Source organism: Lissotriton helveticus, chromosome 2_1 (genome assembly GCF_964261635.1).
Source record: "Lissotriton helveticus chromosome 2_1, aLisHel1.1, whole genome shotgun sequence".
Taxonomy (NCBI): Eukaryota; Metazoa; Chordata; class Amphibia; order Caudata; family Salamandridae; genus Lissotriton; species Lissotriton helveticus.
Window position 1 is genome coordinate 804,716,561 of NC_136059.1, and position 26,886 is coordinate 804,743,446.

General features: G+C 49.0%; 1 protein-coding gene and 1 pseudogene across 2 annotated transcripts in view; both read left to right on the top strand.

The window, feature by feature from the left end:
- COMMD10 (COMM domain containing 10) overlaps positions 1–26,886 on the top strand; it is a 1,018,276-nt gene that overhangs the window by 179,634 nt on the left and 811,756 nt on the right. The window contains exon 5 of one of the 2 annotated variants that reach the window (XM_078675543.1): positions 23,638–23,748. The exons of the other annotated variant lie outside the window; for it this stretch is intronic. Within the exon in view, the coding sequence (XP_078531669.1) occupies positions 23,638–23,748 (111 nt within the window). The remainder of the gene's footprint in view (positions 1–23,637; positions 23,749–26,886) is intronic. 2 annotated transcript variants of the gene reach the window in all.
- LOC144820924 (5.8S ribosomal RNA) lies at positions 3,775–3,925 on the top strand (annotated as a pseudogene).

A 26,886-nucleotide genomic window follows, 5' to 3' on the forward strand; every position in this document is an offset into this window, starting at 1 on the left:
GGTGAGAGGTTGCATGTGTCTCCTTAAGAGAGTCCCACTTAGAAGATTTTTTTTTTTAACAAGGGCGAAAAACCTCCTTGGCAATCTCATACCTCTGGCTGTTGCAAAAGTAGATGGGCAAGGCACTAAATCTCCCTGACATCAGAACACAAAAAGCACCAAACCAGGACATCCAGTAGAAGAGCAAAAGGGAATGCAAGGTACAAGAAAAAAAAAGCAAACACAAGGAGATGATGGACGGAGCGCTGACATTTTCAGACACTCACCCCCATTCACAGATCTGGGTTGAATCCATCATCATTCTTTAGCTCACTTCGCCACCTCAGTTCAGACCCAGCAATATGCAAATCAATCTTGACCCTGTGCCTCATGGGAACAGGCCAGCCCGAACTGCCCAGGAAAAAAGATCAGGGACAAAATGTATAACCAGTGGGCAATGAACACAGGGTAAAATAAGAGAGAAAATGCATTGCAACATATCCATCACCCATTAATGCCTCCTTTAAATGGTTGAAAAAGGAACTGACTTCACAGGAAAAGATATAATTTCATCTTGAAATGGGAATCTCACACGGTAACCCTGGATAGATCAATAGCATTTAATTCGACTTTACCACACCCCTTTCTTCCACGCAAGGCATCGACAAGGAACATGGAGCACAAGTCCAAGTTGGACATCTGTTGTACAATGCCAAGCTGGGCAATCCCAGTTGATGCTCTTTCTGCCTGCTGTTCGTAGAGCAACTCTCTGGTGACCACAACCTACCTCACAAACGCTGGTGCAGCCTAAGACAAAAGATGTCAGCTCTGTGCAGAATGTGTAGTTCTGTGCCGCATGTCATGCGATAAACGCCACATATTTTTTTAAGGGTGTGCAAAAATTATAATTGAGTGTACAAAATTACGCCTGTGAGAAATTACCACGGTCACATGGGTGGTGCAAATTGTATCATGCTAATGTCACTGGTGACGTTTTGTACTTAAAATAAATAAACAAAACATGCCTCTTCCAGGCGTGACTCAGTGCTCAGAATTACAAGCTGTCCTAGCATTCCCAATGAAGATTACTTTGAAGTTTCAAGCCCTGCCAGGGCTCCAGGAGGTCGTATACATTCTAGTAGACCCCCCATATTAATAGGGCAGTGGTACGGGCTATCTGATTTCCCTATGGTTGTTCTCTGTGGATGCAGCTAGGGTCCTGGAATCCCCTTACAAGTAACCAGGAGGCCAGTCTCTGCATTCTTTGAGGTGAAAATCTATACCAGGACAGAGCTCTGGTGAGGCTGTGTCCATGTGCTGGACCGTCGCTTCACAAAGTGCTCAAGGAGGGCTTTTGTGATTCTCGGGGCTGAAAAAACCTGACTGGACCTTGAGTCAGAGCTCTATCAGGCCCCAGGTGAGGGCCCCCAGGACATGGAGATCTATGCACCGGTGTACCATGTCTCCAAGTGCCTGACGCGGAGTCAAGCAGACCTGGGGAGAGCACCCTTTTTCAAACTGGTTAAGAAGCTCTGACCGAACCCCAGATCATATCTCTGGATGGCCCAGGAATGTAAGCCCCTAACCCTGAGCTCCATTATCCATCCCATTGTGCCACAACATGCCCATGGCACGGTCCTGAAGGCTCGGGGAGGGGCTCCCTTGCTTGGTCAGCTTAGTCAGGGCTCCGGCTGGCCTGGGGTGCAAGCTTATGCCCTGGGCTTCGTTCTCTGGCACGCCGTGTCACAAAGTGCCCAGAATGGGATCACGCAGGCCCTGTGAGGGCTCCCCTGCTTTACCAGGATAGGAAGCTCTGACCAAGCCTAATGCTGGCTGGGCCAGGCTAGTGATCCCCCTTGCCCTGGACTCCACTCTCTGGCATGTTGTGGTTCAAAGTTCACATGACTTAGTCCCACAGGCACTAGGAGGCTCGCCTGCTTGGATATGTTAAGAAGCACTGACCGCGCATCAGACCAGAGCTCCAGCTGACCCGTATGGAAGCTTCCTTCCTCCCCTTGGTTCTATTCTCTGGCACACCAAGTCACTAAGAAACCAGGAGGTTGTCCCTTAGGCCCTCGGATGTCCTCGCCTGCATGGTCAGGTTGAGAAGGGTCAGAGCTCCCGTTTGCCTGGGGGTGGAAGCCACTGGCCCTGGGCTCCATTCTCCAGTCCGCTGTGACTCGAAGTGACTGGGATTGGGTCCGCAGGCCCAGAAGATCTCCCCTGCTTGGCCAGGTTTAGAACTTTTGACTAGACGCCATATCACAGCTCTGACTGGCCTGGTAGATGTGCCTGTCTTGGGTTCCAATCTCTGGCCTGCCATGTTGCTTAGCCTCAGGGGCCTGGGTTTGTATCTGCTTTCCGACCCTGTCCGGTGGGCCTTTCCTTTAAGCCTGCTTTCCTGGAGAGCAGGCAGAGATGCAAAGCTCCTACCGGAGAACGACGGCGGAGTAACAGGTACCAGGCAGGCTCTGACTAGAAAGGCTGGTCATCCCCTTACCGCTTCTCTCCAGGAAGCACCAGCTGCTAAACCAAAGCGTATGCATGAGAAGGGAATGTCCCTTCCACACATAGATAAACACCTTAGGGAGTGTAACACATAGTCTGCATTACAGTCTGCATTACACCCCCCACTTTATTTTATTTTATTCACCACCACTTTTTTAAGGTCCTGAGGAAAGCCAGAATAATTAAAGGCACTGGCTGAAACATGTCGACCAACTGAAGGATGTAGGTGGTAGTAACTCGCCACCCTATAACGTCCTGTAGCCTTAATTTTAACCGCTGACGGCGGCCCAGTCATTAAAGTCTAATTTACCCTCGGGTACTGGGACCCTCGCCAAGCCGTTTTAACCGACACTTCACCAATCACCCCACACTGCATTCTCAGTAACATACCAGCTCCGCTGTAATCAGGCGTCGTAGCACACCCGGGACATACTAGGTGTCACTGGGTGGGCCCGATGATGAAGCATGCCACCAACTAGGTTGGTGGGTGAGGGCTTCTTGATCACACCTACAAGGTGCCCGTTACATAATAAGCAAGAGTCCTTTAATTAATGGTCATTTTAAGCTAGTCTTCTTTGATTATTACATATAACCCCGGGGACACGACTAGCTACCTAGTCCTCTCTCTCCCTCTTGATACGCGCAGAGATGCAAAGCTGACATCCCTGTGCAGGGTGACCTACTCGGGTGACAGTCTAACAAGCACCGTACGCTGATCTGATCATTATTGGACCTTTGGCAAGCCCATGAGTGGCTTTAGGAACAGCTTCCTAAGCACTCTTTCAATGTGCATGGCTACTCTGTTCTATGGCTACTTTATTCCTGGGAATACTGTTTGCCTCTTGGCATGGGCCATCCTAAAAACCTTCCAGGGCTGAACCAAAGAGAGATACCCTACCGCATTGACACTCGTGTATCTGGGCATGGTCCATCTGGTCTTTGATTGACCGAGCAGTGGCCCTTTCTTAGCAGCCTAGACTGGAATGGAGATGGGGTCATGAGTGAACCCCGGGGCCCTCTAAGCAGGGATGCTGTGATGCTCGAAGATGCCAGGGTGTGAACCAAAATGGTTGTGTGCAGCTGTTACTTCGAGGGGGAGGGGGTCTAGCCAAACCTGCTTGAGCTTCTATGTTTACACCCCAACAGTGGCTACCAGGTGAGTCTTTCAGGCAGAGCGCCTTGACATTTTTGGATGTGTCAATGCTGACTCTCAGAGAGGAAGCCTGGTGGTGCACAGTACCTTCTTGCTGCGCTAGCAGCAGACAGTTAGTGCTGCCTTCCTCCAGCCTCGCCTGGTAGTGGATCACTTGGCTTGTGTATCAAAGAAAGAAGCTAGCTGCAAGAATTAGCGTGAATTACAGGACACATTGATCATAGACACTTTGAACGCACCTTGCGGCAATAGGTTCCACTCGGGGCTACGCCTGTCTGAGGGTCGCTTCAACATCAGTCGTTCTGGAGCCCTCTGAGGAGATGACTGGGTCTGTTGTAACACTTGAGTAATGAAGGATGTTTGAAAAAAGGTGAAAAAGAACCCCAAGTGAGAGAAACCAAAAGCAAAAATAAAGAAGAAGGTGACCAATCCTGTAAGCATATACGGTATATTGGTTATTATATTAGAAAGACAGGCAGTTATATTTCATACAATGAAAAACACAGAGTGAATTCTCAATGTCATTTACAAATGGGTCATGTCTGTCTTTTTGTTTGTTGACGGCGTTTTGACCTTTTCCAAGCTACTAGGGTCTCATTAGGAGTGTAACGAACCTGGGGATGGCTCAGTTGTAAAGGTGGTCTCATCATAAATGTGAGGACGACTGGGATGTGCTCCATACGGGGGTCATGGCGGGGCCAAGGTTATGAGGACAGCTTTCCAAAATGGTGCTTTAATTGCAGACTAAACTTGTTCAGACTTGTGGCATAATAGACAAAGTTGGGAGTGGCATATTGTCCAGAAATGTAGTCCTATTACACAAGTGATTGGAGTCTTTGATGAGGATATCAGAAGCTTAGATTGTGCTCAGCCCACAATACATGGCTATTCAATTCCTCGAGCAGTCATAGGAACGTGTTCTCCTGGTCAGAGATGTTACTGGCTGAGCACGTATGATGGATGCCAGCACTGCTGTAACAAGCAAAGCTAACCCACAAGGCCTTCCGTCTTGTTTTAACGCTGTGAACTGTCGCTTACTCACTAAGGGAGGCTGTCATTTTATTTGGGTGCCAACACTGACCCGTATCCAGGACGTTGACTTCGATGACCTACCGTACGAAGGACAGTGTGTGAATAGATCATATTGTCTGCTGGGAAAAGAACCCTTTTGGCGTATTGCCTTGTATTTACATGAATACTTAGAGATTGAATTGGATTATGAGGGAAGGATCGTATTTGCAAGAACATTTGCACTATACAATCTGCATAGATAGAGAGCCCTGATGAATTGGATTGTGAGGAAACGTGATGGTTAATTGGAATGAGGTTAATTGGAATAAAGCATTCATAACTTTTAAGACTGAAAATAGCGACTGAAGACTGAATTCTTAAATCATTGCATGTGCCTAAAGGCTGTTCAAAATTGTTTTGATGCGGGCTAGACTGCATTTTAAAGTGTTCAGCAAAAGAGCAGGTAGATAAAGTGCAGAGATGGAGGCTGATTTACAATAGGGAACACGGTGGGCCTCAGAGGAGGTGGTTTCATTTTGACCTTTACTTAGGACTAATAGTTTCAGAATGGTGCACAATAAAAACTTGCGGATGCAACAACAGTTTAGTTAATCTGAAGCATTATATAGGTTGTTATAATCAGGTGAACAATGTGTTCCATTGACAAATGTAAACTTTATTTACATGTACTCAACAAAGCCAGACGAAAATGATGTACGAAAATATCCAAAATAGCACCGCATAATATGCCTGCGATTTGCAGCATTAGGTCTTTGTTGTAACAAGGTTTGCTGATATTCTCAGGAACTTTGTCTCTCAGACATAACCAATGATTGTGAGTGCGTCATCAAATTGCAACACCTATGCGTTTTTACATGTCTTTGATTCACTACCAACACCTGTACCGCGTCCATTAAGTGCTTTTCACTGTCACAATCTCCAGTTCGTGTTTTTGCAGTGACCGGTAGGAGCTGCTGCAAGACTAGGAAGACGCGGAAGATGGCTCCAGCACACCGCTCCCGGCCCCTGGTCCCTGGCCCCCGCTAGCAGCGTTGTGATCGTTTCTGCCTCAGCCCGCTTCAGTCTTGGCCAGCGCTTTCATTAGCTGTCGGTGGAGGGGCCACGAACTGCAGTCTGGATCGCGGTGTTTGCGGTGTGAAGCTAGAGGCTGCCGGCGCGGTTTCCCTGCTCCCTTCTGTCGGCTTACAGCTCTCAGTTCTTTGCTGCTGTGTGGAAGTGGGAATGGGGCCGTCAGAGGTTGTGCGGACTCGCTGTGGTTGGAGGGCCTCTCTGCAGTGGGGGCGCAAAGGTAACCTTAAAAGCAGGCAGAAGCCATGGGAGCCGTGCCAGTGCCCCCCGCAGCGGCACGAGCCGCGTTAGTGCCCCCGAAGCGGCAGGAGCCGCAGAAGCCGCGAGAGTCTCTCCACAAGCGGCGGGAGCCACATCAGTGCCCACGCAAACGCCAGGAATGCTAGCTCCTTTTCCTTCACAGCAGGAGCCTTTCCTTCTCGGCGGGAGCCTTTATCTGGACACCTGCCCTGTCTGCGAGAGCCACTTGCGGAGGCAACCGCAGTGAGAGTCGCGAGTTTTGCCGGAACCGTGGGGGTCTTTGCTTTCATCTGGCAGCATTTTTGGAGGAGGAGAGTAATTTCCTCACGGTGGGAGTCGCAGCCTAGCACAAAAGCCGCAAAACAACTGCAAAAACAAACTGCCAATTAACTCCAGCAGTAAGCCCTTTCTTGGCGGCGTAGAAAACTGGCGGAAGATTAAGGATTTATAAGGATCTATAAGTAGAGAGTGGAGTCTGGAGGAGAGTGGAGAGTGAAGGGCACGCTATTGCCGGAAATTTTGTCTTTTTTCTCTGACTAAGTGTTCAATCGTTTGGTGGCAGGAATCAACAGGCAAGTCCAAAACTCAGCCCCATATCTAGAGCGAGATGACTTCCAGAAAATTGAGCTCAGGGCGAGTGCTCTCCTCCTCACCCAGCCATAAACTGAGAGGATCATTTAGCGGCACCAGACAATTACAACATCTCTGCTATAAATCCCACCCTGTTATTACTGGTTTCTTTCGTAAAAAGCCTCGGATGGATCCTGAGGTGGCAGCTGTGGTCCAAGAAGGCCAGATCTTTAACTTCCATTCCGTAATACCTTTAATCTCTTCCTTATTGCCCCCCACAGATTCACTGGAGCTCCAAGGCAGCCTTGCTGGGGCCCAGGTGCAGTCGAGCGGAGGGTCTCGGTCCTTGGATCAGATTACTGAGAGAGTGGAGGTTGGATCCAGTGAGCAATTGCTTGATGCACCTACCAGTGCCCCTTTTGACTCGGATCTTCTTGCCAGCCAGCAGAGTCATTCAATTATTTTAATAAATAGGCCAAAGCTGTCAAAGCAGTTAACGAATGACAGTATGATGGAGATTCTACCGGTTGTTTCATCATCGCGGATGGGCTTCCAAAAGGGATCAGGCGGGGACAGCAACCTGGAGGATCACCTTGGTGTTCCCTCAGTGGAGAAGGCAATACTATGCGAAGAGCCATCGCTAGGGGAAGACTTTACACTCCCGGACATTGACAGAAGCTGAAAAAAGGGTCTTGGGAGACTGTTTCGGTTGTAGGCATAAAGACAACCAGTTAATGAGTGGTCATAGATATGTTAATACTCCAATTGTAAGCTCCTCTCCAAGGCGCCTCTCCATGCCTCTCTTATACAGTAGTACAAGTCATTTGATTGGTACATCTATGGAGTCTGGCCACGATATATTCTTGCCTGTTTCTCAACCAAAATGGGGAAATGAGAGAGAGGGGGTGCCCTCAGAATATCTTGTGTGTATTGAAAAATGTTTTAACTCCATACTGTCCTTATTCTAGAAATCTTTATTGAGTTCTGACCACTTACTGGAAATGATTTCTGTAATGCTATTTGAAATGCGAAAGGGAAATAAGTCTGTTACTCCTAAATCTATCCCCACGATTCTCCCCCACACGGATGAACGGCCAAGGGATAGGCCGGTACCATACCTTCCCTCTGAAGAGTCGAGAGACGTCTCCATACAGGCAGGAACTCCTCTCTTCCTGGTGCCCCACATGGCTCCTGCATGTAATCTTGAAAAGGAAGAATTATGCTTAAGTACATTATTTGAGGAGGTCGAACTGAGTACCCCGTTGGAGAAATCCATCTTGAAAATCTTCCCCCTGTTTAAAAAGTTTAGATTGGGGGGTATCGGAGAAAATGAGAAAATTAGGGCCCATGCTAAGCAATCTAAGCAGGTGGGGAGGGCAGGGGGTGAGGAGGAGGCGCTAACCCCTCCAACTACCACTCAGGTGTACTCTCCCACATTGTCAGGGAAGGGAGGACAGAAAGTAGGCAAGAGGGATAGCCTAGTATCAAAACATAAGGGGGAAAACATGAAAAAGAACCACAAAGAAATGAGACGATTTTCCAAACGGAAGGTGTGAAAACTGCACTTTTCCCGGATTTTGGAAAGCCAGAGCGATGCCCATTTAATAACGGAGAAGGAAGGCCCTAAAACTCCACTAGCAGTTGGCAACCCAAGGGAATCTATTATAGCGCCCACAGCATTGACTGGGAGTTTGGGGGACTCTGGACCGGAAGTACCTCCTTTAATCCGGTCTTTGCAGTCCCTCCAAGGAATCCTGCCCTCCTCTAAGGAGTTAATAGATCCATTGGGTGGGGAAATGCACATGGGTTACGGGGTCCCCTCGCTGCATACAGGGACTGGGGCCATTGACTCTATTGATTCCAGGGGGGACTGTACCCAAGAGGGAGGGCCCCAAGCCCCATTTACATCGCAGGTTGGGCTGAATAGAACCCTCATAGGGACCTCATTTCCGTCTGATGGAAATACAGTGGTCCCAACTCCCAATACGGTCTCATACTCGAATATCCAACATCATGGTGGGACGCAAGTTGCCAGCTTTACGGATAGGGATGGAGAGACACCCCAAAGAATATTAGTGGGGCACAGCCCGGTTTATCTCCCACTGTGGATTTCATCTGGCTATTTGATATTGAATCCACCCCAGTAAATAGAGGTTTCATTCTTAACTTATTTTCGGAACTAGAGTCACTAAAGCTGATAGCTAGCAAGGATATCTTAAATGTGATGATTCATGTACATGACACTGTTACATACTCTAGGGTTACTTTTTGTTCCCTATTAGTGGCCAGCCTGGTTTTAAAGACCTGTGAGGTTTTTTTTAAACAAGAGCTTGATGTAACACCTGTTAATGAATATGAGGAAAATCAAATTGCGGGCCCTAAAAGCCAAAATCTGAAAGTTTTGAAGGCTACTAATTCAATGGCACTAGATGCATTGGGCCCCGAAACAGAGTATTCTGTGGGCAACCCTAAAGATATAGTGGTTTACGTGGACTAGAGGGGGTGTTTAATAAATGTTGTGCCCAACGTAGCAGTTTCAGACTCCAGACATAGAAGATGAATTTGCCCAGTGGAGTTGGGTTGCAAGAGCCCTGAATAACACCCATGTGGAAGCAGTAAGGAGTGCTCCATTGAGGTCTGGGACCCAATGAAACAAAATTAAATTCCTTAAAAATTATGAATCCCATAATTATATGTCTACAAGAAACGTGGTCCTGCAAAGAGTTTGAATGTGATGGCTATTTTGTATACTCGTGCTATGCTAAGCGATCGCAAAGGGGACAAGCTAGTGGGGGGTATCTATTTTGCTTAAAAACTCCATTAATTGGAATCAGAAGGTTTTCTCCCACCCCTCAAACCTCTGTAAAATGTAAATTGATACTTGTATAGCGCACTACTCACCCACAAGGGTCTCAAGGCGCTTGTACGAATACCGCTGTGGAACCCATCCTGGCTTTCCCTGTGAGGTGTCCACTCCTGGGCACCCCCAAGGTGGAGGCCAGGCATCCTTAGCGTTGTGGGGGCCGTTGTGGAGATTAAGCAAGCTATTGCCCAGAGTTGCAGAGTGGGACTCCATGATTGGAATAGGCATCGAGGCGAGAATTATCAGGTCCATGGAATTTTTTGAGCCCAAGACCCGCCGAGGCGGGGAATTGAACCCTGGTCCCGGGCTAGACCTCTGCATCAGGGTCTGCCGCTCTAACCATTGAGCCACACTGCTCCACTTCTCACACTTTCTGTATATGCTTGAAGTTGGCATGCTTGGGAGATTCTGACACGCCCACCTCCTTCCTTGTGGCAAACTTGTATATTCCCCCTGGGAATTTTTTTTATCATCTTTTGCCTGTATGTTTTTCTTTTATTCATTATATAGCTACCAGGGAAGATTGCCCCTAGCGATGTTAGTGGGGGACTTAAATGCAAAAATTTCAAACTCTGCCTCTGAGATTTATGCCAATACCGACAAAGAGGACATTTTGCACATTCCCGATATTTTATTACCAAATAAAGTAAAAACAGATAAGCGGGGGTTCCTTTTGCTTGATAGCGTTAGAAGTCTAGATCTAAACGGGAGAGTGCCCGCTGATAAAATTGCCCATTTTACCTTTCATTCTCAACATACTCAGAGCCTTTTAGATTATGTGATTGTTTCCTACCAAATGTTTGGGGCTTGTGATAATTTTTTTGTTAGCCCGTCGATATGGAGCGACCATAGTATAGTGGGTATGACAGTGCCCTTTGATCTACCCACATTGGACTCGGGGAACGCTGGTCAGGGCTGGGCCACTTTTAATAAAGGAAATGGTTGGTCCTTTTGGAGGCAAAAAAACATTGCTGAAGTAGGCTCCATTGTGAAGGCGGTTTATGTCAAAAAGCAAGGTATTATTAATTCCAACATTATATCCTTCTTTGAAGCTCAAATGAAGAAGATTTGTAATTTAAGCTCCACATCTTCTGAACCTCGCCCGTATAAAAAAGACATGTCCCATATTATATCCTTAAAACAAACAATTCACCATCATGTTCGAAAACAGCATATACATTTCCTCTTTGGTCAACAGCAGGAAATCAATCGCCTTAAGCGAGTGAGAAGACGATTCATGCTCAGTGAAAAAAGAAGGGAGCTTGACGCTAAGTAGATAGGGCTGAGGGATGCCGCAAGGGCCAAGGATTCAAGAAAATACTGGCACTTGAACGCTGATTATTGCGATTCAAGGCAGAGAGCTACACCGATACCTATTCCCGAAAAGGAATGGGTGGATTACATCTCTCTATTATATGGAAATATTAGCCCAGTTTCTCCCGTGTTGACTGATGGGGTTAAATGCGCGTCTGCTGAATTTACTGAATTTGGCTCACGTCAGGAAAGGAATTGGTAAAGTATATAAAGATTGCTAGAACCTCCGGCACACAAGGGCCGGATGGTATCCCAAGTGCACTAATTAAAAAGGAGGCAGAAGTATGGGCTGATTTTCTAGAGCCACTTTTTAAACATTGTTTCTTTATGAATAAAATCCCCCCCTCTTGGAAGGGGAGCATTATAGTCCCCCTGTATAAAAAAGGACCAAAAACTGTGCCAACAAGTTTTAGACAGATTGCCCTCCTGGATGCCTCAGGCAAATTCTTTGCAAAAAGCATATTATGCCATTTACAACAATGGGTTTATGATCAGAATATTCTTCCACCGGAACAAGCTAGCTTTAGAAAGAACCACGCCACCCTGGATAATATAGCAGTTGTTCAGACAATTGTAGAGAAATATGTTTTCACCCGAGGGATGCCAGTTTATACAGCTTTTATTGATTTCTCCACAGCGTTTGTCAAGGTGGACTGCCAGACCCAATGGAGAAAAATTGTCTCCCTTGGCATACCAAATAATCTTTTGGGTCTGATTATGGAATTGCATACAGAAACCTGGGGCCAGGTTTTGATGGGAGGTTCGCGGGGGTTAACATGTAAAATTAGAACGCATAATGGACTTAAGCAGGGTTGTCTATTAGCACCACTTTTATTTTCTTTGTATATCGCTGATCTTCTTGGCGCTCTGAACTCTGTAAGGGGGGATGCCCCCAAAATTGGTACAATGTTCATTGGTTCTCTATTGTATGCAGACGATGTTGCAATATTTGATCTAACACCCGTTGGCCTGCAGCGTACTCTGGACGCTTTAAATAAATATGCAGTGGCTCACTTCTTGAAAATTAATATTGCAAAAAGCAAGATTTTGGTTTTTCGTAAGAAGGGGCTCAGAATAAAGAGATGTCTACGATGGATGCTTGGTTTTGAAAAACTGGAACTGGTTGGCTTGTATGTATATTTAGGGAGAGTTTTTTCCAAAACAGGTCGAGACTTGGAGCATACTAAACATTGTGTTTGTAAAGCTGTCTCCCAGGCAAGTGCATTAAACAGAGACGCAATTTTAGCCATGTCTTATCTGTTTTTAAGGTCAAAATCCCACCCTTGTTAATATATGCTGCCGAGGTGTTGGGCATGAATTATTGGCTCTCGTTTGATAAGGCGGAAGGACAAATTTTGCGCCAAATTTGCAATTTAAACTCTTTGGCTGCCCCACATGTACTGCGCCTTGAATTTGGATTAGTCTCGTCCTTCATCTTAGCCCAGGCAGCAGTTCTCAGGTGGGGTAACTCCCTCTTTTTGGGGAAGAGAGTACACTTAGGGCAGCCCTGAGAATAGAAATCTTTGGCACACTAAAAGATCAATCAACGTTTTTTAGGTCTTTTGTATGTGCAATTGATACTTTCGGTCTTAGTTTAATTCCTGTTTCTCCTAGGTCTAAATCTGGTTTGAAACAGTTCTTAAAGAAGTTTAGATCCCCTATCAGTTTGGCGAGAGACGCTGCTTTAAGCAAATCCAGGTCCAGTAACGTGTCGGTCAGTGGGAGCGCTCTGGGGAATAAACCAAAGCCTTATTTAACTTGGAATATCCCTCACGGGATTAGAAGGCTGATACTCCTACTGAGACTCAATTTGCTGCCCTTAAGAGATGTTACTGGCATCTGGGATAAAACACCTAGAGAGAAGAGAATTTGTGAATTGTGCCAGTTGCAAATCCAAGATCTAAATCATGTCCTATTTGTATGTTCAAAGCTGCAAAGTGCCAGGCGAGTGTTTTTAAAACCAGTAATAATTAGATTTAATATTCACTCTGCTCAGGACGCACATTCTTTGGTCTTGTCCCCTCCGAATGAAATGGTTTGTTTTAAGATATACCAATTTTTTAGAACATTTTTGCCTATTTATTAGAACATTGTCTAACAGTAGTACTCTGGTTACGATTTAATATCAATTGGTTGTCTATCTTTTTTTTTTGTCAAATATGTTTATTGGCATTTTGAATAAAGACATCACGTTTCGTGAGACATTTCAACATCAAATGCACAGTAAGCGGGCATAACAGGCTGTTCTCACGAGTCCATACACCTTACATGTAGGCAGTCTAGCCACTGGTTTAAATAAGAGAGAAAGTCTCCCGCACATTACTGGCAGATCATTAATTGTCAGGTAACCGCCTCAGGGCAAGTCCGTGCCTGTCCACACGCTAAGCTGGTGTACGTTAGCAGAATAGGAGGTGGATCTTCCCTACACCAGGGCTGTGCATATCATTGACAGTTATATAACAACTTTAACTCAACAAGAAAGGAAGCACAAATGAAACAATTGCGGCATGATCAATGGCACAGATACCATGTAGTACAGTTCCCACCGCCCCCCCAACAGCCCCCCCCGCGCGCGTGCACCCACCACAGCCACTGCTAGACCCACTCTCTGGGCCAGTGCATCCATGGTGAAGAGTGACAATGGTCATTGGAACGGCTAAATAGGAGCTTACTGCGCTGCACACCCCATCCTTAGAGGTCGCCGATTAGGCTTCCACCCCTCCCGTGTCCTCGTCCTCGCCCGCCGGCCGCAAGGCTCTGAGCATGCCTTCCCAGTGTTCCGCCATGGGTTCCATACAGAGCCCCACCGTTTCTTCCCTGCGCAAGGCCGTCCACTCCGCTCGGGCCCATGCCTGAAAGGAGGAGGTCCACGCCGGCACGCTTGGCGGATCGCTCGCCTTCCAGCGCTTCGTGAGCAGGTGTGTAGCCACCACCATCCCTAGGTCCAGAAATCTGGATATCGCCTTATCTTTAGGCGGCCTCCGGAATGAGTGTAGAATGTACTCTGGCCAGTCGAGGGGTATAATGCGCCCTGTACACTCACGAAGCCGCGCACCAATTACGCTCCAGTAGGAGCTCAGCTTGGGGCAGCTCTACAAAATATGAAGGATCCCCGCATCTAGCTCCCCGCATCTAGGGCAGGATGCATCCGCACGGTGGAAATATCTGTTTATGACCGCAGGTGTGAGGTAGGCTCTGGGGACAACATAGAGTTGTATCTGGCGGAAGCGCAGGTTTCTGGGGATGCGTACCGGGCTCTTAAGAATGCGTTCCCACTCCTTATCTGATAGTTGCCTGCCCATGTCGCGCTCCCATTTATCCCGTAACGGGGCCAAGCTAAAATCCGTGTGCACCCTTTACGACCCCGCAAACCAACGTACCAAATGCCTACCCAAACCCATGATGTGCATGTATTGCATCGTTAAGTGCTGTGTAGGTTCCGAAGATCTGTCCCCCCAGCAGGGCCGTCATCTTTGCCACTATGGCTCGGTGTAGCAGGAATCCCCCGGGCGGGAGCCCATCTTCTACAACCAGTGTCTCATACTCCACCATCACTCCATCCCTAAAGAGGTCTCCCACTGTCTGGATGTCCGCCTCTTTCCAGTGATCTAGCACCGGCCTCACGAGGACTCCCTCTCCGCCCATAAAAGCCTCCAGAGGCACCGCGTGTACATATGTGGGAACCTGTCGGGTGAGGAAGAGGGCCCTGCGGTAACATTTGTACGCTCCTGCCAGCAGCAGCGGGGTAGGTCTTACGGACGTCTCCAAGGGATGAAAGAGCCTAGTGGCTCTCTCCAGTGAATACGGCGGCTCCGCTGTGGCGGTGTCCTCTCTACCCCTGTCAGCTAACCAGCGAGCAATCCATAGTAGCTGCGCGGCTAGGTAATAGTGCTCGAAGCATGGAGCGGCCAGCTCACCACTGTCTGTTGGCAGGTACAGTTTTTCAAGCACCAGCCGGTGTTGGGTCCCGCCCCAGATAAAATCTCGCAACATTGCATGGAGCGGCGAGAAGAATGAGGGCGGCACATAAAGAGGTAGGTTAATAAAATAGTACAGTAGGCGGGGAAGCATGATCATTTTGGCAAGGGCCACCCGACCCATTGTGGTCAGTGGAAGAGAGGTCCAAAAACGTATCTGGGACCTAAGCGCTGTCACCGCTTTGTCCAGATTTCCGTCAAGGATATCCTCCGGCTGCCTGTAGATCTGGATACCCAGATACCTGAAGGTGTCAACCTTCCATTGGACCTTTGTGCTGCCTAGACAATACCCCGGGTCTTCGACTTCTGCACTGAAGGCATAGAGACCGGACTTGCTCGCGTTCGCCCGTAGCCCCGAGACAACTGCGAATTGCTCCAGCAACTGGGCCAAGCGTTCCGAAATGCACGCCACGTCTTTAACGAACACCAGCAGATCGTCCGCGTAAAGCGAGACCTGATGAGTTGCGTCTCCCAGGGGTATACCTGCCCCCAGATTCTGCCGCATGGCCGCCGCCAACGGTTTCACAGCCAGCGCGAACAACAGCGAGGACAAGGGACAACCCTGGCGAGTGCCCCGGCCCACCGCCACTGACTCGGAAATGTATGGACCCAGCCGCACCCTGACCACAGGATTCCTATAGAGGAGTTGGACCATCTGTAGGAAACCCTCACCGAGGTCATATCGCGAGAGCACCGCAGCTAAGTACCGTCACTCCAGGCAATTAAAGGCCTATTCCAAGTCTATTATCAGGCACCCCGCCCGAGGCTACTTCGCTGCTGCTTCAGCCGCCACCCTGAAGAACCTCCTACGGTTTAGAGACATGGATCGCGCCGGCACGAACCCGTTCTGATCAGGGTGCACGAGAAGAGGGACCACCTGCGCAAGTCGCTCCGCAAGTATTTTCGCAAAGATTTTATAGTCCGTATTGAGCATCGCCAGTGGCCGGTAGGATCCTAGAGCCGTGTGGTCTCTGTCTGGTTTAGGCAGGGAGACCAGAAACGCTTCCCGCATGGATGGGGGGAACGAGCCTACATCAATGGCGGCGTTGTACAGCTGAAGGAGTAGGGGCGCCAGTATGTCTCGATTCGCTTTGTAGTATTCGGCGGGTAGGCCATCCGGCCCAGGGGTTTTCCCAGTCACCATTTCTCCTATTGCATCACCCACCTCCTCCAATGTGAGCGGGGCGTTCAATGCGTCTCCGTACTCTTCAGACACCACAGACAGGGTAACTGCATCCAGGAACGCATCTAGCGCTTGCCGCGAGCCCGTGCCTCGAGACTTGTACAGTTGCCTATAATGATCTGTCAAGGCACGATGGATCTCCCGTTGCGTGTATACCATTTCCCCGCCCATTGTCCGCAGCGCGCCTATGGGGAGTCCGCGTCCTTCCCTCTGTATCAGCCAGACAAGTAGCCGGCCTGCTCTATCGGCCTTGGCGTGGGTCCTGGCCGTGTGCGCCGCATAGTTGTGACATCGCAGCTGTTCCATAAGTGTTGCATGGTTATCGCGCAGGGCATTGAGTTTACGCGCATACTCACCTATCCCTTCACCGTCCCGTTCGTAGCAGAGGAGTTCCAGCTCCAGCCCTTTCAAAGAGGCCTCCAGCCTCTTGCGTATATTCCGTGTGACCCCCATGCAGTGCCCGCGGATGGCTGCCTTATGCGCCTCCCACTCCACCAGTGCGCTGCTCGCCGTACCTGCGTTAGTTTCAAAATAGCCTAGTATGGCCACGCCCAACGAGGATTTAAACTCAGCATCTTCGAGCGCAGCAGGCGGCAGCCTCCACGTGTGCACTGGGGGTCGATCTGCCCCCCAGCTGAGCTTAAACCATAGGGGATTGTGATCAGAGTGTGTCTGCCCGAGGTATTCTGTCTGGGCCAGGAGTGGAAGCAGCGACTGGGTGCCTATTATGCGATCCAAGCAGACATGCAAATCGTGAACTGGGGAATAGTAGGAGTAGATTCTATCCGCGGGGTGCTGCACGCGCCAGAGGTCGCACACCCCTCAGTGCGAAAGCCAATCCCTGAACGCTTGCGCTGTGGACGCTACTGTAGTGGCTCGAAGAGGTGGAAAAGACTTATCTAGATGGGGGTCTAGCACCATGTTAAAGTCCCCACCAACTAGCCAGGGGAGTCCAGTGTATGGGAGCAATATTTGATTCAAGCTCTCTAAATAGGCCGGCTGATTTGTGTTCGGGGCATAAAGGGATCCCAGCAGGAGTTCCTGCCCATTTAATTGCCCCCGCACCAGGGTATACCTACCCGCAGGGTCTACCAGCGTTTCCATACACTTGAAGGAGATGCCCGCCCTCACCCAAATCAGTGTGCCGCGCGCGTGGGCTGAGAAGGTGGTTCCAAAAAGCTGTCCCCTCCAACGCTTGCGCAGTTTATCCAGCTCGACCAATGTCATGTGCGTATCCTGGAGAAGGGCAACCCCCACCCCATGCCGTTGGAGGTAGGAGAACACTGAGTAACGGCGGGACGGGGTGTGCATGCCCCGAATATTCCATGTCACTATGTTAGTGTGCATCGTATGTCTGGTTTGTTCGCGCGCAAGAGCAAGGGAGCGCCCCAGGTGGGGCCCTAGGAACAGCAATGCAGGGGGGAAGTCAGTGTGCCGCATTAGAAACATGTTGACTAACTCAACCAATAGAACCAGAAGGGCGCTTCCTAAATGAGGCATAGCATACGTCCAAACTTTAACTATATCCACCTCACGAAAGTGGGTTAACTCAGCGTGTTTGCTGTCTGGATATGCGCGCTGCCAGATAGGCCATTACTCTGCCCCCCTAACGTGATGCACCTGGCTGCGCAAGAGGTGTTGCTGGATAGCTAAAGCTCACGACTGTGCTAGGCCGGCGTGGGACGCCCGCAGGGGAGCCTACTAGGGAGATAATAGCGCAGCGCCTGCCAGGTGCGTCCCGGGAGCCGCATTCTCCATCCAAGCGCCTCCCGACACCCCACATCAGGGCCCTTAGAGATGGATTAGAGGCAGCCCATCGCAGCAGCACGGGCAGCAGTGAAAGAAACAGCACCTTCCCACCCGGTGCCAAGAACTGTGTGCATTTCTTAGCGTGCTCGCAGCAGTGCGCACTACATAAGGAAATCAGCAGTTTGTGGCGTTACTACATGCATGACCACATCTTCAGAGTTCACAGTTGATGGGGATGACGGGCTGCTCATGTCCAGTTCACTGCGCGTCCGCGAGGTCGGTCAGCCCGCTTCCTGTGATGTCCCCAGGTACACCACTGCGTCAAGAACTTCTTGACGCTCACGACGCATGTTCTCCAGGCTGGGTGCCATTGGGCCAATGCTCCGACCTCGAAGTTGCCCTACGCCATCTCCCTCCACAGATTCAGGTCGTACGCCCTTCCATTGCCCCGTTTCCTCCAGCCAGTCCCACACATCCGACGGCGTGTCAAAGTAGCGGGCCCCGTCCTTGGAAATCACTCGGAGCCTGGAGGGGAACAGCAAGGAGTATGGCAGTCCCAATTCCCGTAACTGCCTCTTCACCGCTACGTACGTGCTCCTCCGCCGCTGCACTGTTGCCGTGTAATCTGGAAAGAACATCACCCTGCTATTCCCCACCGTCAGATTGTCCAGCTTCCTAGTTTCACGCAGCACCACGTCCCGATCTCAATAGTTGAGGAGTTTGAAGAGGAACAGGCGGGCCGGGCTCCTGGTTGAGGCTTCTGTGCCGGAACCCTATGTAAATTGATACTTGTATAGCGCACTACTCACCCGCAAGGGTCTCAAGGCGCTTGTACGAATACCGATGTGGAACCCATCCTGGCTTTCCCTGTGAGGTGTCCACTCCTGGGCACCCCCAAGGTGGAGGCCAGGCATCCTTAGCGTTGTGGGGGCCGTTGTGGAGATTAAGCAAGCTATTGCCCAGAGTTGCAGAGTGGGACTCCATGATTGGAATAGGCACCGAGGCGAGAATTATCAGGTCCGTGGAATTTTGAGCCCAAGACCCGCCGAGACGGGGAATTGAACCCTGGTCCCGGGCTAGACCGCTGCATCAGGGTCTGCTGCTCTAACCATTGAGCCACACTTCTCCCCCTATGCGCTCTTTCTACGACAAAGTGGGAGGACAGCACCACCGGGGGCAGGAGGCTTCTCAGCCAGGATTCGGTGTATCTCTCCGGGTCCTTCCCTTCTTTGCCTTCCGGCAGCCCAACCACCCGGACATTGTTGCGTGGGGAGCGCCCTTCCGCATCGTCCACGCGGTCCTCCAGCACCTTGCCCCTGTCTAGGATGTCTTGGAGCGCCGCGGTATGTTGGTGCACCACCTGCTGCAGCTCCTGAAATGACTGGGGTTGCTCAACTACTGACTCCGCCAGCTTGCGGTGGTCGGCGTGGAGTAGAGTGAAGTTTGACATTACCTTGTCGATGCGAGCCTCGAGGGAGGTCCTTGTCAGCTCCAGCGTGCTACCGATGCGCTCCACCGCCGCCAAAACCATGTCCATCTTGGCCTCAAGGGCCACCGTCAGGCCTTGGCTACCGCTGTGCGACCCATGTGGCGAGCCCAGGCCCTCCGCTGCCTGCTGCTTCTGTTGGGATTTATCCCGAAGTCTGCCCATCGTGAGCTGCTGCGCAGAAGGCATCCACTCCTGCTTATGTCTGTCCATCACCTGGCGGCAGGCCCCCACCGAGGTCTCGACGGACCGGGCACTCCACCAGCCCAGGGCCTCCCGCTGCAGCCAGGGGAGCCCCCTATCCAGGTCAAATATCAGCACAGACCAGGCCCCAGAGCGCCGCAGACCGCGCTCCTCACACGTGTGCCCTCAGCAGCGGACCAACCGGCAACTCGCAGTCCATTAGGGTGCACCCGTCGGACCCTCCAGAGGCCGTCTCTCCACATCCAGATGTTTCCAGTGGTCCAAGTTTCCTTCCGGCGGCGGAGGCCACAACCACTTGACAGGGTCGTCTGTTCCCCCCTCAACTGTTCCGGGCTCTCAACGGCGTCTCCTATCGGGGCGTCAGATGCTCTCCTGATGCAGCCGCCCAGGTAGCACCGACGGTGAAGATGGCGCCCACGCTAACAACAAAATGGCGCCCTAGTCTCACCACGACAGGATGCGATCGCACAGGCTGACTCCAGCGGTCGCAACCCAGGGTCCTAATGAGGGCCACCCAGCCTACCGCAAGCTCCGCACAGCTGTGCAGTGTGCACGGGCCAGTGTCTCTCGCACGCACTGCGTAGGCCTCAGTTCGCCTTTCGGGCCTCCAGGCTTCGGGTCCGCCTCTAGTCTTTCTCCTCTCACCTCGGTGGGGGAATGCGCTCCGGAATTGTTCCAGCAGGTGCCAGCTCCAGAACGGCACTCTGTGCCCGGCTGCCACTTCCGACTCAGAGGGGCGGAGGAGTCTCTCTTAGCGCTCAGGAGACGCCGCCAAACCCCGTCCTGCGCCGTCTACGGCGGCCACCGCAGCTCTCAGCCGGTCAATACACGCCACCTGTCGTCGCAGTTTGTTCCACCTGGTGCACCTCAGGCAGCGCCGGCCGCATGCACTGTCTTGCGGCGATAGGCGCACACCAGGCACTTGGCACCCAGAAAGCGTCCTTAGCGAAAAGGGCGCCAACGTCAGCCACAAAATGGCGACCGGGGCTCGCCCGTGCAGGCGCACAGTTCGGTCCCAATGCTCCCGGCCCAGGGTCTAAGGGATGGCCTTTTGCCAGCAAACTCACAGCACACCAGAGTGGTGAGAGGAGTAGCACCTGGGTCTCAATAGGGCTGTGCCTGCCTGCCACAATGCTGGCTCCACCTCCTGCGGTGCGTCTGATGGCCCTGGCCCACACTCACAAACGAAGAAGAGGTGCACTGGCAGAGAGTCAATACACAACCAGGCAGAGGCACACAGTAAGGCTGAACAGGAAAATAGCCACTTTCTAAAAGTGCTATTTCCAAACTTAGAATTTAAAAACTATCTTCACTAAAGGATGTGTTATTAAATTCTGAGTTCAGGGATACCAGATTCCATATGTCTATCTTGCCGTTATGGGAAGATATGCAGGTAAACATGTTACACAGCATTCCCCATGTTATCATATGGGCAAGATAGCCTTTCAATAGTGAAAAACGAAATTGGCAGTATTTCACTATCAAGACATGTTACCCACACTAATAACACCAAACAAAAACAGGGACGTCTGATCACCCTACCATTGACCTTTGAGGTCTGAAAATAGAGCCCCCTAGAGCCCCCTTTCGAGGCCCCCCCAAAAAACTGGACGGGTTCAGATTCCCACAGACCCCCCCGCCCCCACCCACTTAAAGCCCTGGGTAAATGTTTATTGATTTGTCCTGGAAATCAGGGAAAAACAGTTGATAGATGCTCTTTAAGTCCAGATCTGCTTGGTTATTCCTATTCTGCAACCAAAAACGTGTAATGTCTAGATTTAGGTGTGGTAAGGTAATACCTGCCAGAATCGGTGATTCCAGGCCACCGATACCTCCATACCTACCTCTCACCAACTAGTTATTTTATATACTCAGTAGAGTTAAAAAATAAGTTATTTTACAAAGAGTGCCAGGTGAACACTGGTGTTAGGCTCATTGGATAGCAAGCTATTATAGCAATTTTATAAGATTTTGTGTGTATTTTTTTTAAAGTTTTGTGCATTTTTTGTTTTGAGCGGCGGGTTTGTAGTTTTAAGAAAATGGATTTATTTTTCTTGACTCCTTGTATGAATAAGTGCACGGTTAGAGCTGCTCTGGTGAGAATTCCTTGCTCCGTGCATAAGTCGCCGAAGGCAATATAGGAATAAATGTGTTTTGTGTTTTTTAATACTACCCTGGGGCGAGTTCAGTATTGTTTTTTATTTCCTTTCCATTATCTGACAGAGTGAGGGGCGCTTCTGAAACGCATAAACGTGATTTTAGTTATCCTGCATTTCCCTGCATTATTCCATGTATAGTGCAGCAACAAGTTCACCTTGACACGGCTGGGGTTTCCTTGCAAACTGGACACACGACACCAAAAGGCTTTCCACATAGGGCACATCCTAAATTCACGCTCTACCGACTTTGCACAACCACCAAAGCAGCCTTTCCTGTTGTCACACAGAAAGCACTACTGCACCTTGTCAGAAGTGTGAGGTGCTATAGCAGTGCGACAAAACACTAAGAGCCAGATGTACGACCCTCCAATTTGCGACTCGCAAATTGCATCACATTTACTTCTCGCAATTTGCGACATGCAAATTGGGATGTATAACAGTGTCTCAGACACGGTTAGCGATTCATAATGGGGTCGCAAATTGCATGCCTCTTGAATATTGATGAGGACGTCGCAATTTGCAACCCCATTAGGAATGGCTAGCACTCCCAGGGATGGTGGCCTGCTGGGGTCAGCAGACCACCATTTCTGGGACTGCTTTTAAATAAAGCAGTCTTTTTTTTAATGCAGCCCATTTGACTTAAAGGAAAACGGGATGCATTTAAAAAAGAAAAATTAAACTTTTCAGTTTCGTTTTTTAAGGGCAGGCACTGCCTGTAAAAATATTTTCTCACTTTCTCAAGAAGGGGAAGGGACGACCCTTCCTAATAGCGGGAGTCGCAAATGCTATTTTGCAAGTCAGTGACTTGCAAAATAGCATTTGTACATGTCAGTACCCTTTTTGCGGGCACAAACAACAGGATCTCCTGTTTGCGGCCGCAAAAAAGGGTCGTACATCTGGCCCTACAAGAATAGGCCATATGTGGAAAAGATTATAACCTCCTACTAGATATGGGGGAGTTTGTCTCTGCAGATATGCCTGCTCTTCCTGTACTAAGTGCTTTTAATAAAGTGTTATTAATGGTGATGGGGTGGCATTTTTTCCGAGCACATTAGCTGTCTCTGATGGCTGTTGAAAGGCTGTGCAATTGGACCGTGCTTTGTTGCTCGGTTGCCATATTTGAGATGCCAGTTTCTCTCTGATCATAGGGCTGCTGTTTGTGGGTGGTTTACCACCTACTTCAAGTGTGTAGTAAACTGCGAGTTTTTTGCGGCCGCAACTGCGGTCGCAAAACAATTGTGCGTGGCATGGTGACTCACTATTAGGAAGGGACGCACCTTCCTAATAGCGGGAATCACAAATGCTATTTGCATTTGTACATGCTATTAGCCTTTTTTGCGGTTGCAAACGGTAGGGTCTCCCTTTTGCGGCCGCAAAATAGAGTCGTACATCTGGCTCTAAATGTATAGGTCATAGATATACCTGCTCTTCCTGTACTGAGTGCTTTTAATAAAGTGTTATTAATGGTGAAGGGGTGGCATTTTTTCGAGCAGATTAGCTTTCTTCGCATGTTGTTGAAAGGCTGTGCAATTGGACCGTGCTTCGCTGCTCGGTCGCCATATTTGAGATGCCAGTGCCTCTCTGATCTCGGGGCCGCTGTTTGGCTCGTGTTTCTAGTGCCTAGCATCTTTCTCGCTGAGGGGACCGCCAAGATGCGCCCTTCCTTCACGCTGATCGATCGTGGGAGGCTCCCAAATGCGTGTGACATTTGCGTGTGAGGGTGCAGCTGCCCGCCAGCATTCTTGAAGGCAAGTGTCCGTAAGCTGGCATGGAGATACAGCTGATGGCTGTTCCCAAGTCTGCCTCTTGCCTTCACCTCGGTGCGACCGTCGGGGGCACAATAGAGGCCGCTGTTAGCTTCATGCTATTTTTATGTTTGTATTTCACACCCGCGTATCAGGGTTTAATGCCGATCTCGTGCGCACGTGCCGCCGGTGCAGCTGTGGGGACTCTCCGCATTTGTGCTGATGCAAAACGCTTGCGCCGCCCGGGCTCCCGGCATCTGGCAGGTGCTGCGGGCCGGGGTCTGCGCGCTGTGCCGCACCCCTGCCCGCCCTGCCCTAGACTAGCAGTGCGTTCAGTCCAGGAATGATACAAATCCCTCGCGACACTTGCCTCCACAGCCGCGCTAATCAACGCTTTTCTTTTTTAGCTCGAGACAACTGGATGGCAGCTGAACCTGCAGATGGCCCAGTCTACTCAGGCCAAGATGACCTCTCCGCGCGCTGTCCTCGAGCTGGGCGTGAGCAGCGAAGATTCGAAGGTAGGGAGCTAGCAACGTCCAGGCGCGAGCACAACTTGAATGTCAAGTATGGTAAACACGCGGCTCGACTGACATCCAAATACCCAAGCAGCCCAGGGTGCTGCCTGACAGATTGCACTCACTCAGCGGCGTGGCAGCCATTGGTGCAGCAGGTGCAGTGGCACCGGGGCACAGTACCCTGGGGTGCCATTGAACCTTGAGAATTGCTGTATTTTGATTCCCCTACAGCAGTCAAAATGACCATTTTCCTTGTTTGCACCAGAGCTCTTGGCATCTTTGTCATGCTACTGATTTACTCCCGTACACAGCTCTCTTCTGCAAATATTAGTGTAAAACCATGACAGTAGGAACCGTGCAGGACAGGAGGATTTTACCTACAGCCCACCCCCTCCCCCCCCCAACCACACACACACACACACACTTAAGGTGTAGAGGGGCCACAGTGGTCACTATCCCTTAGATTTTGAAGTGGCAGGTAAAGAATAAATAGTTGCAGCAGGAAAATATCTTTCTGAAGCCATGTGGCACATCTCTGGTCCCCTTGCAGCCTGTACCCCCAGGGGTTCTGTTACCTCTTTGTTTTGTTAACTATTTAATTGTGTCATTGAGGTGTGGAACCTTAGAATCGTTCTGTCAAGCCAGTAGAACAAGGGAACTCAGGATATTCTATTTTGTGTTGTATTGTTGACTAAGCTGCCATTTAAAGAGGCTCAACCTCTCAATGGCCTCAATTAAATAATTGGCAAAGATAATAAACAGAAAGGTTTTGAGGCCCTCCCAAAGATTGCTCTTTAGCTTACAGCTCTTCGAGGAGGCACTTGAAGCATGATTTCAGAAAGGTGTGCCATTTCGCTATATTTGACCTTCATTGTCTATGAAAACGTACAAAAGAGAAAATCACATCGTTTAATCATCTTAAAACTATAGACATGTATATATGTGTGTATAGTGTCAGTTTGATTTGAAGAGTAATACATGTACTGAATTCCATATACTAACAGTAATTGAATAACCGAACACAAAGTACTGCCCTCTGGTGTTAGTTGTAACCCTGCAGTCTCTGAAGTGCTTGCAATCCTGGATTCCAGTCCCAGCGCCACCACTTGACAAAATTGCATTAGACCTGATTATCATCAGCCATCACTTTATTTTACTATTTAAGAGTACATTGAAGTAATTTGTTACTGGATCTGTACTCTACGAAAACGCTACAAATATATGGTTAATATAAAATATTCTTTACATTTAATAACACTATAAGCTATATAACTAGAGAACGTGACAAACTGACATTTTTGGTAGCTCGTAGCAACATCGTCAGGGCATGGTTTAGTCTTGAGTGTTTCATGTTTAAAACATTACTTTCAGCGTGTGTTACTCAAATAAGTGATGTGATTTTGTATGTACTTAACTGAGACATTGACAAGTGTTGAGAATTATATATTTTCATTCGAATGTAAGCTTATATTATTTTTTGGTGACATTTGTGGTCTGATTTACATCTTTTGATAGCTTGGCTCATGTTTCGGTTCTTAGCGACTAGTCAGACCACTAGCGCGGCTCTCCCCAAAGCTGTCCATTCTCCCCACATGCCCATAAATTTAGTGCCGCCTACACCCATGTCTAAAACCCAAGCCTGCAAAACCAGTTTTTTTTAAATAAAAAGATGAACATTTTACCACAGAACTTGTTGACATAAAAAAGCAGTGTTTGGGCATTCAGTGGTAAATTTTCCTTTATTCTCCATACATCAGTCCATGTTGCCAGCTCTCAGTTGCATAAACAAGCAAAATAAAATGTACTTAATGCTTTCCTTCACGTCGCTCCAGCATTGGGCTGCATTATTAGGTTTGTGCAGAAAAGACAAGGAAGCAGGAGGATATAAACAGGAATAACATATTGAGATACAGAGGAGGGATGCCAGAGGAAAGAGTGGTAGGAAAAGGCGTAAAGAAAGCAAATAGATTAAACTTCCTACACCATAATATATTCCTTCAACTGTCTAGGGACCACTCTGTTTCTCGTACATTTATGTCATAAGGTATTCCTTCAAATTTCACGTAATAACTGGGTTTAGCACCCCAGTGACCCTAACATGATTGATTAGGCAATTTGGCATGTGGCTTTCCGTTTTACTAAGGCAATATGATGCTGATGAGAAACCCTAAATCAGGATAGTTGAGCAAAACCTTTAATTTTTTACACCAAGTGACCCTCAACTTTACGCTTATAAGTTCCTACTCTTATTCCTCATATCCCCTCATATTTCAGTTTTCTTGGGTCACACACACCACCTTCACTTTCATGCAGCAGTGAACAAGGAGAATGACTGGCTTGTGACTTCCCAAATGTTCGGAAAGTGTAACCTCAGTCACTCAGTTTGGGATGGTCCTGTGCGATATGAGATTCTCTTCATTCCTGGCTCAAATTGATTCCTCCGTTCACAGCTAAACAAATAGCTTACTTTGTCACCTGGTTGAATCGTTCCACTTGCTCATTTGCTTCACAATGGCGTACAACAATACCTTTGAGGAAAATCCAACTCCTATCTAAATGCTCTGATAATTTAGCACTGGTGAATTGGTGCGCATTATCGGATTCCAAACACTCAGGTGGCTCTGCCCTAGAAAAGATGTCTCCTAGAAAACGTATAACTGAATCTGTTGTTACACACTCAACATGTTTCAACTCTTCTTTTGGAATAACAGCCCCCTGGAACCATAGCCAAAACATTCCTCTTTGAATGGAATATTGAAAGGTCCTGTAATATCCAACCCCACTTTCCTCTACAGGTTTTAAGGTCAATTGACCCACATGCAAGTTGGCAGGCATACATTGGCTGACTTGTCCACTCAGTTGCAGAATTCACTCTCTCTCACCCATCTATCCACCATGTGATCTAACCCTGACCACCATAAATAGTATTGGATCTTCCTGTTTGTCACACACCTTCCGGGGTGTCCCTCTAGATCACTTCTAATAATGGTACTTCTCAAAAAACCTTGGCATAGCCACCTTGTTCCCTCTCATGAGGCTATTCCTTATTTACTCTAATTCTCCCTGGACCTTGAATACAGATTTATTGTCCCCCTACAACTTTCTCTTCTCTGGTCATTACACTAAGGTACACTCTTTAAC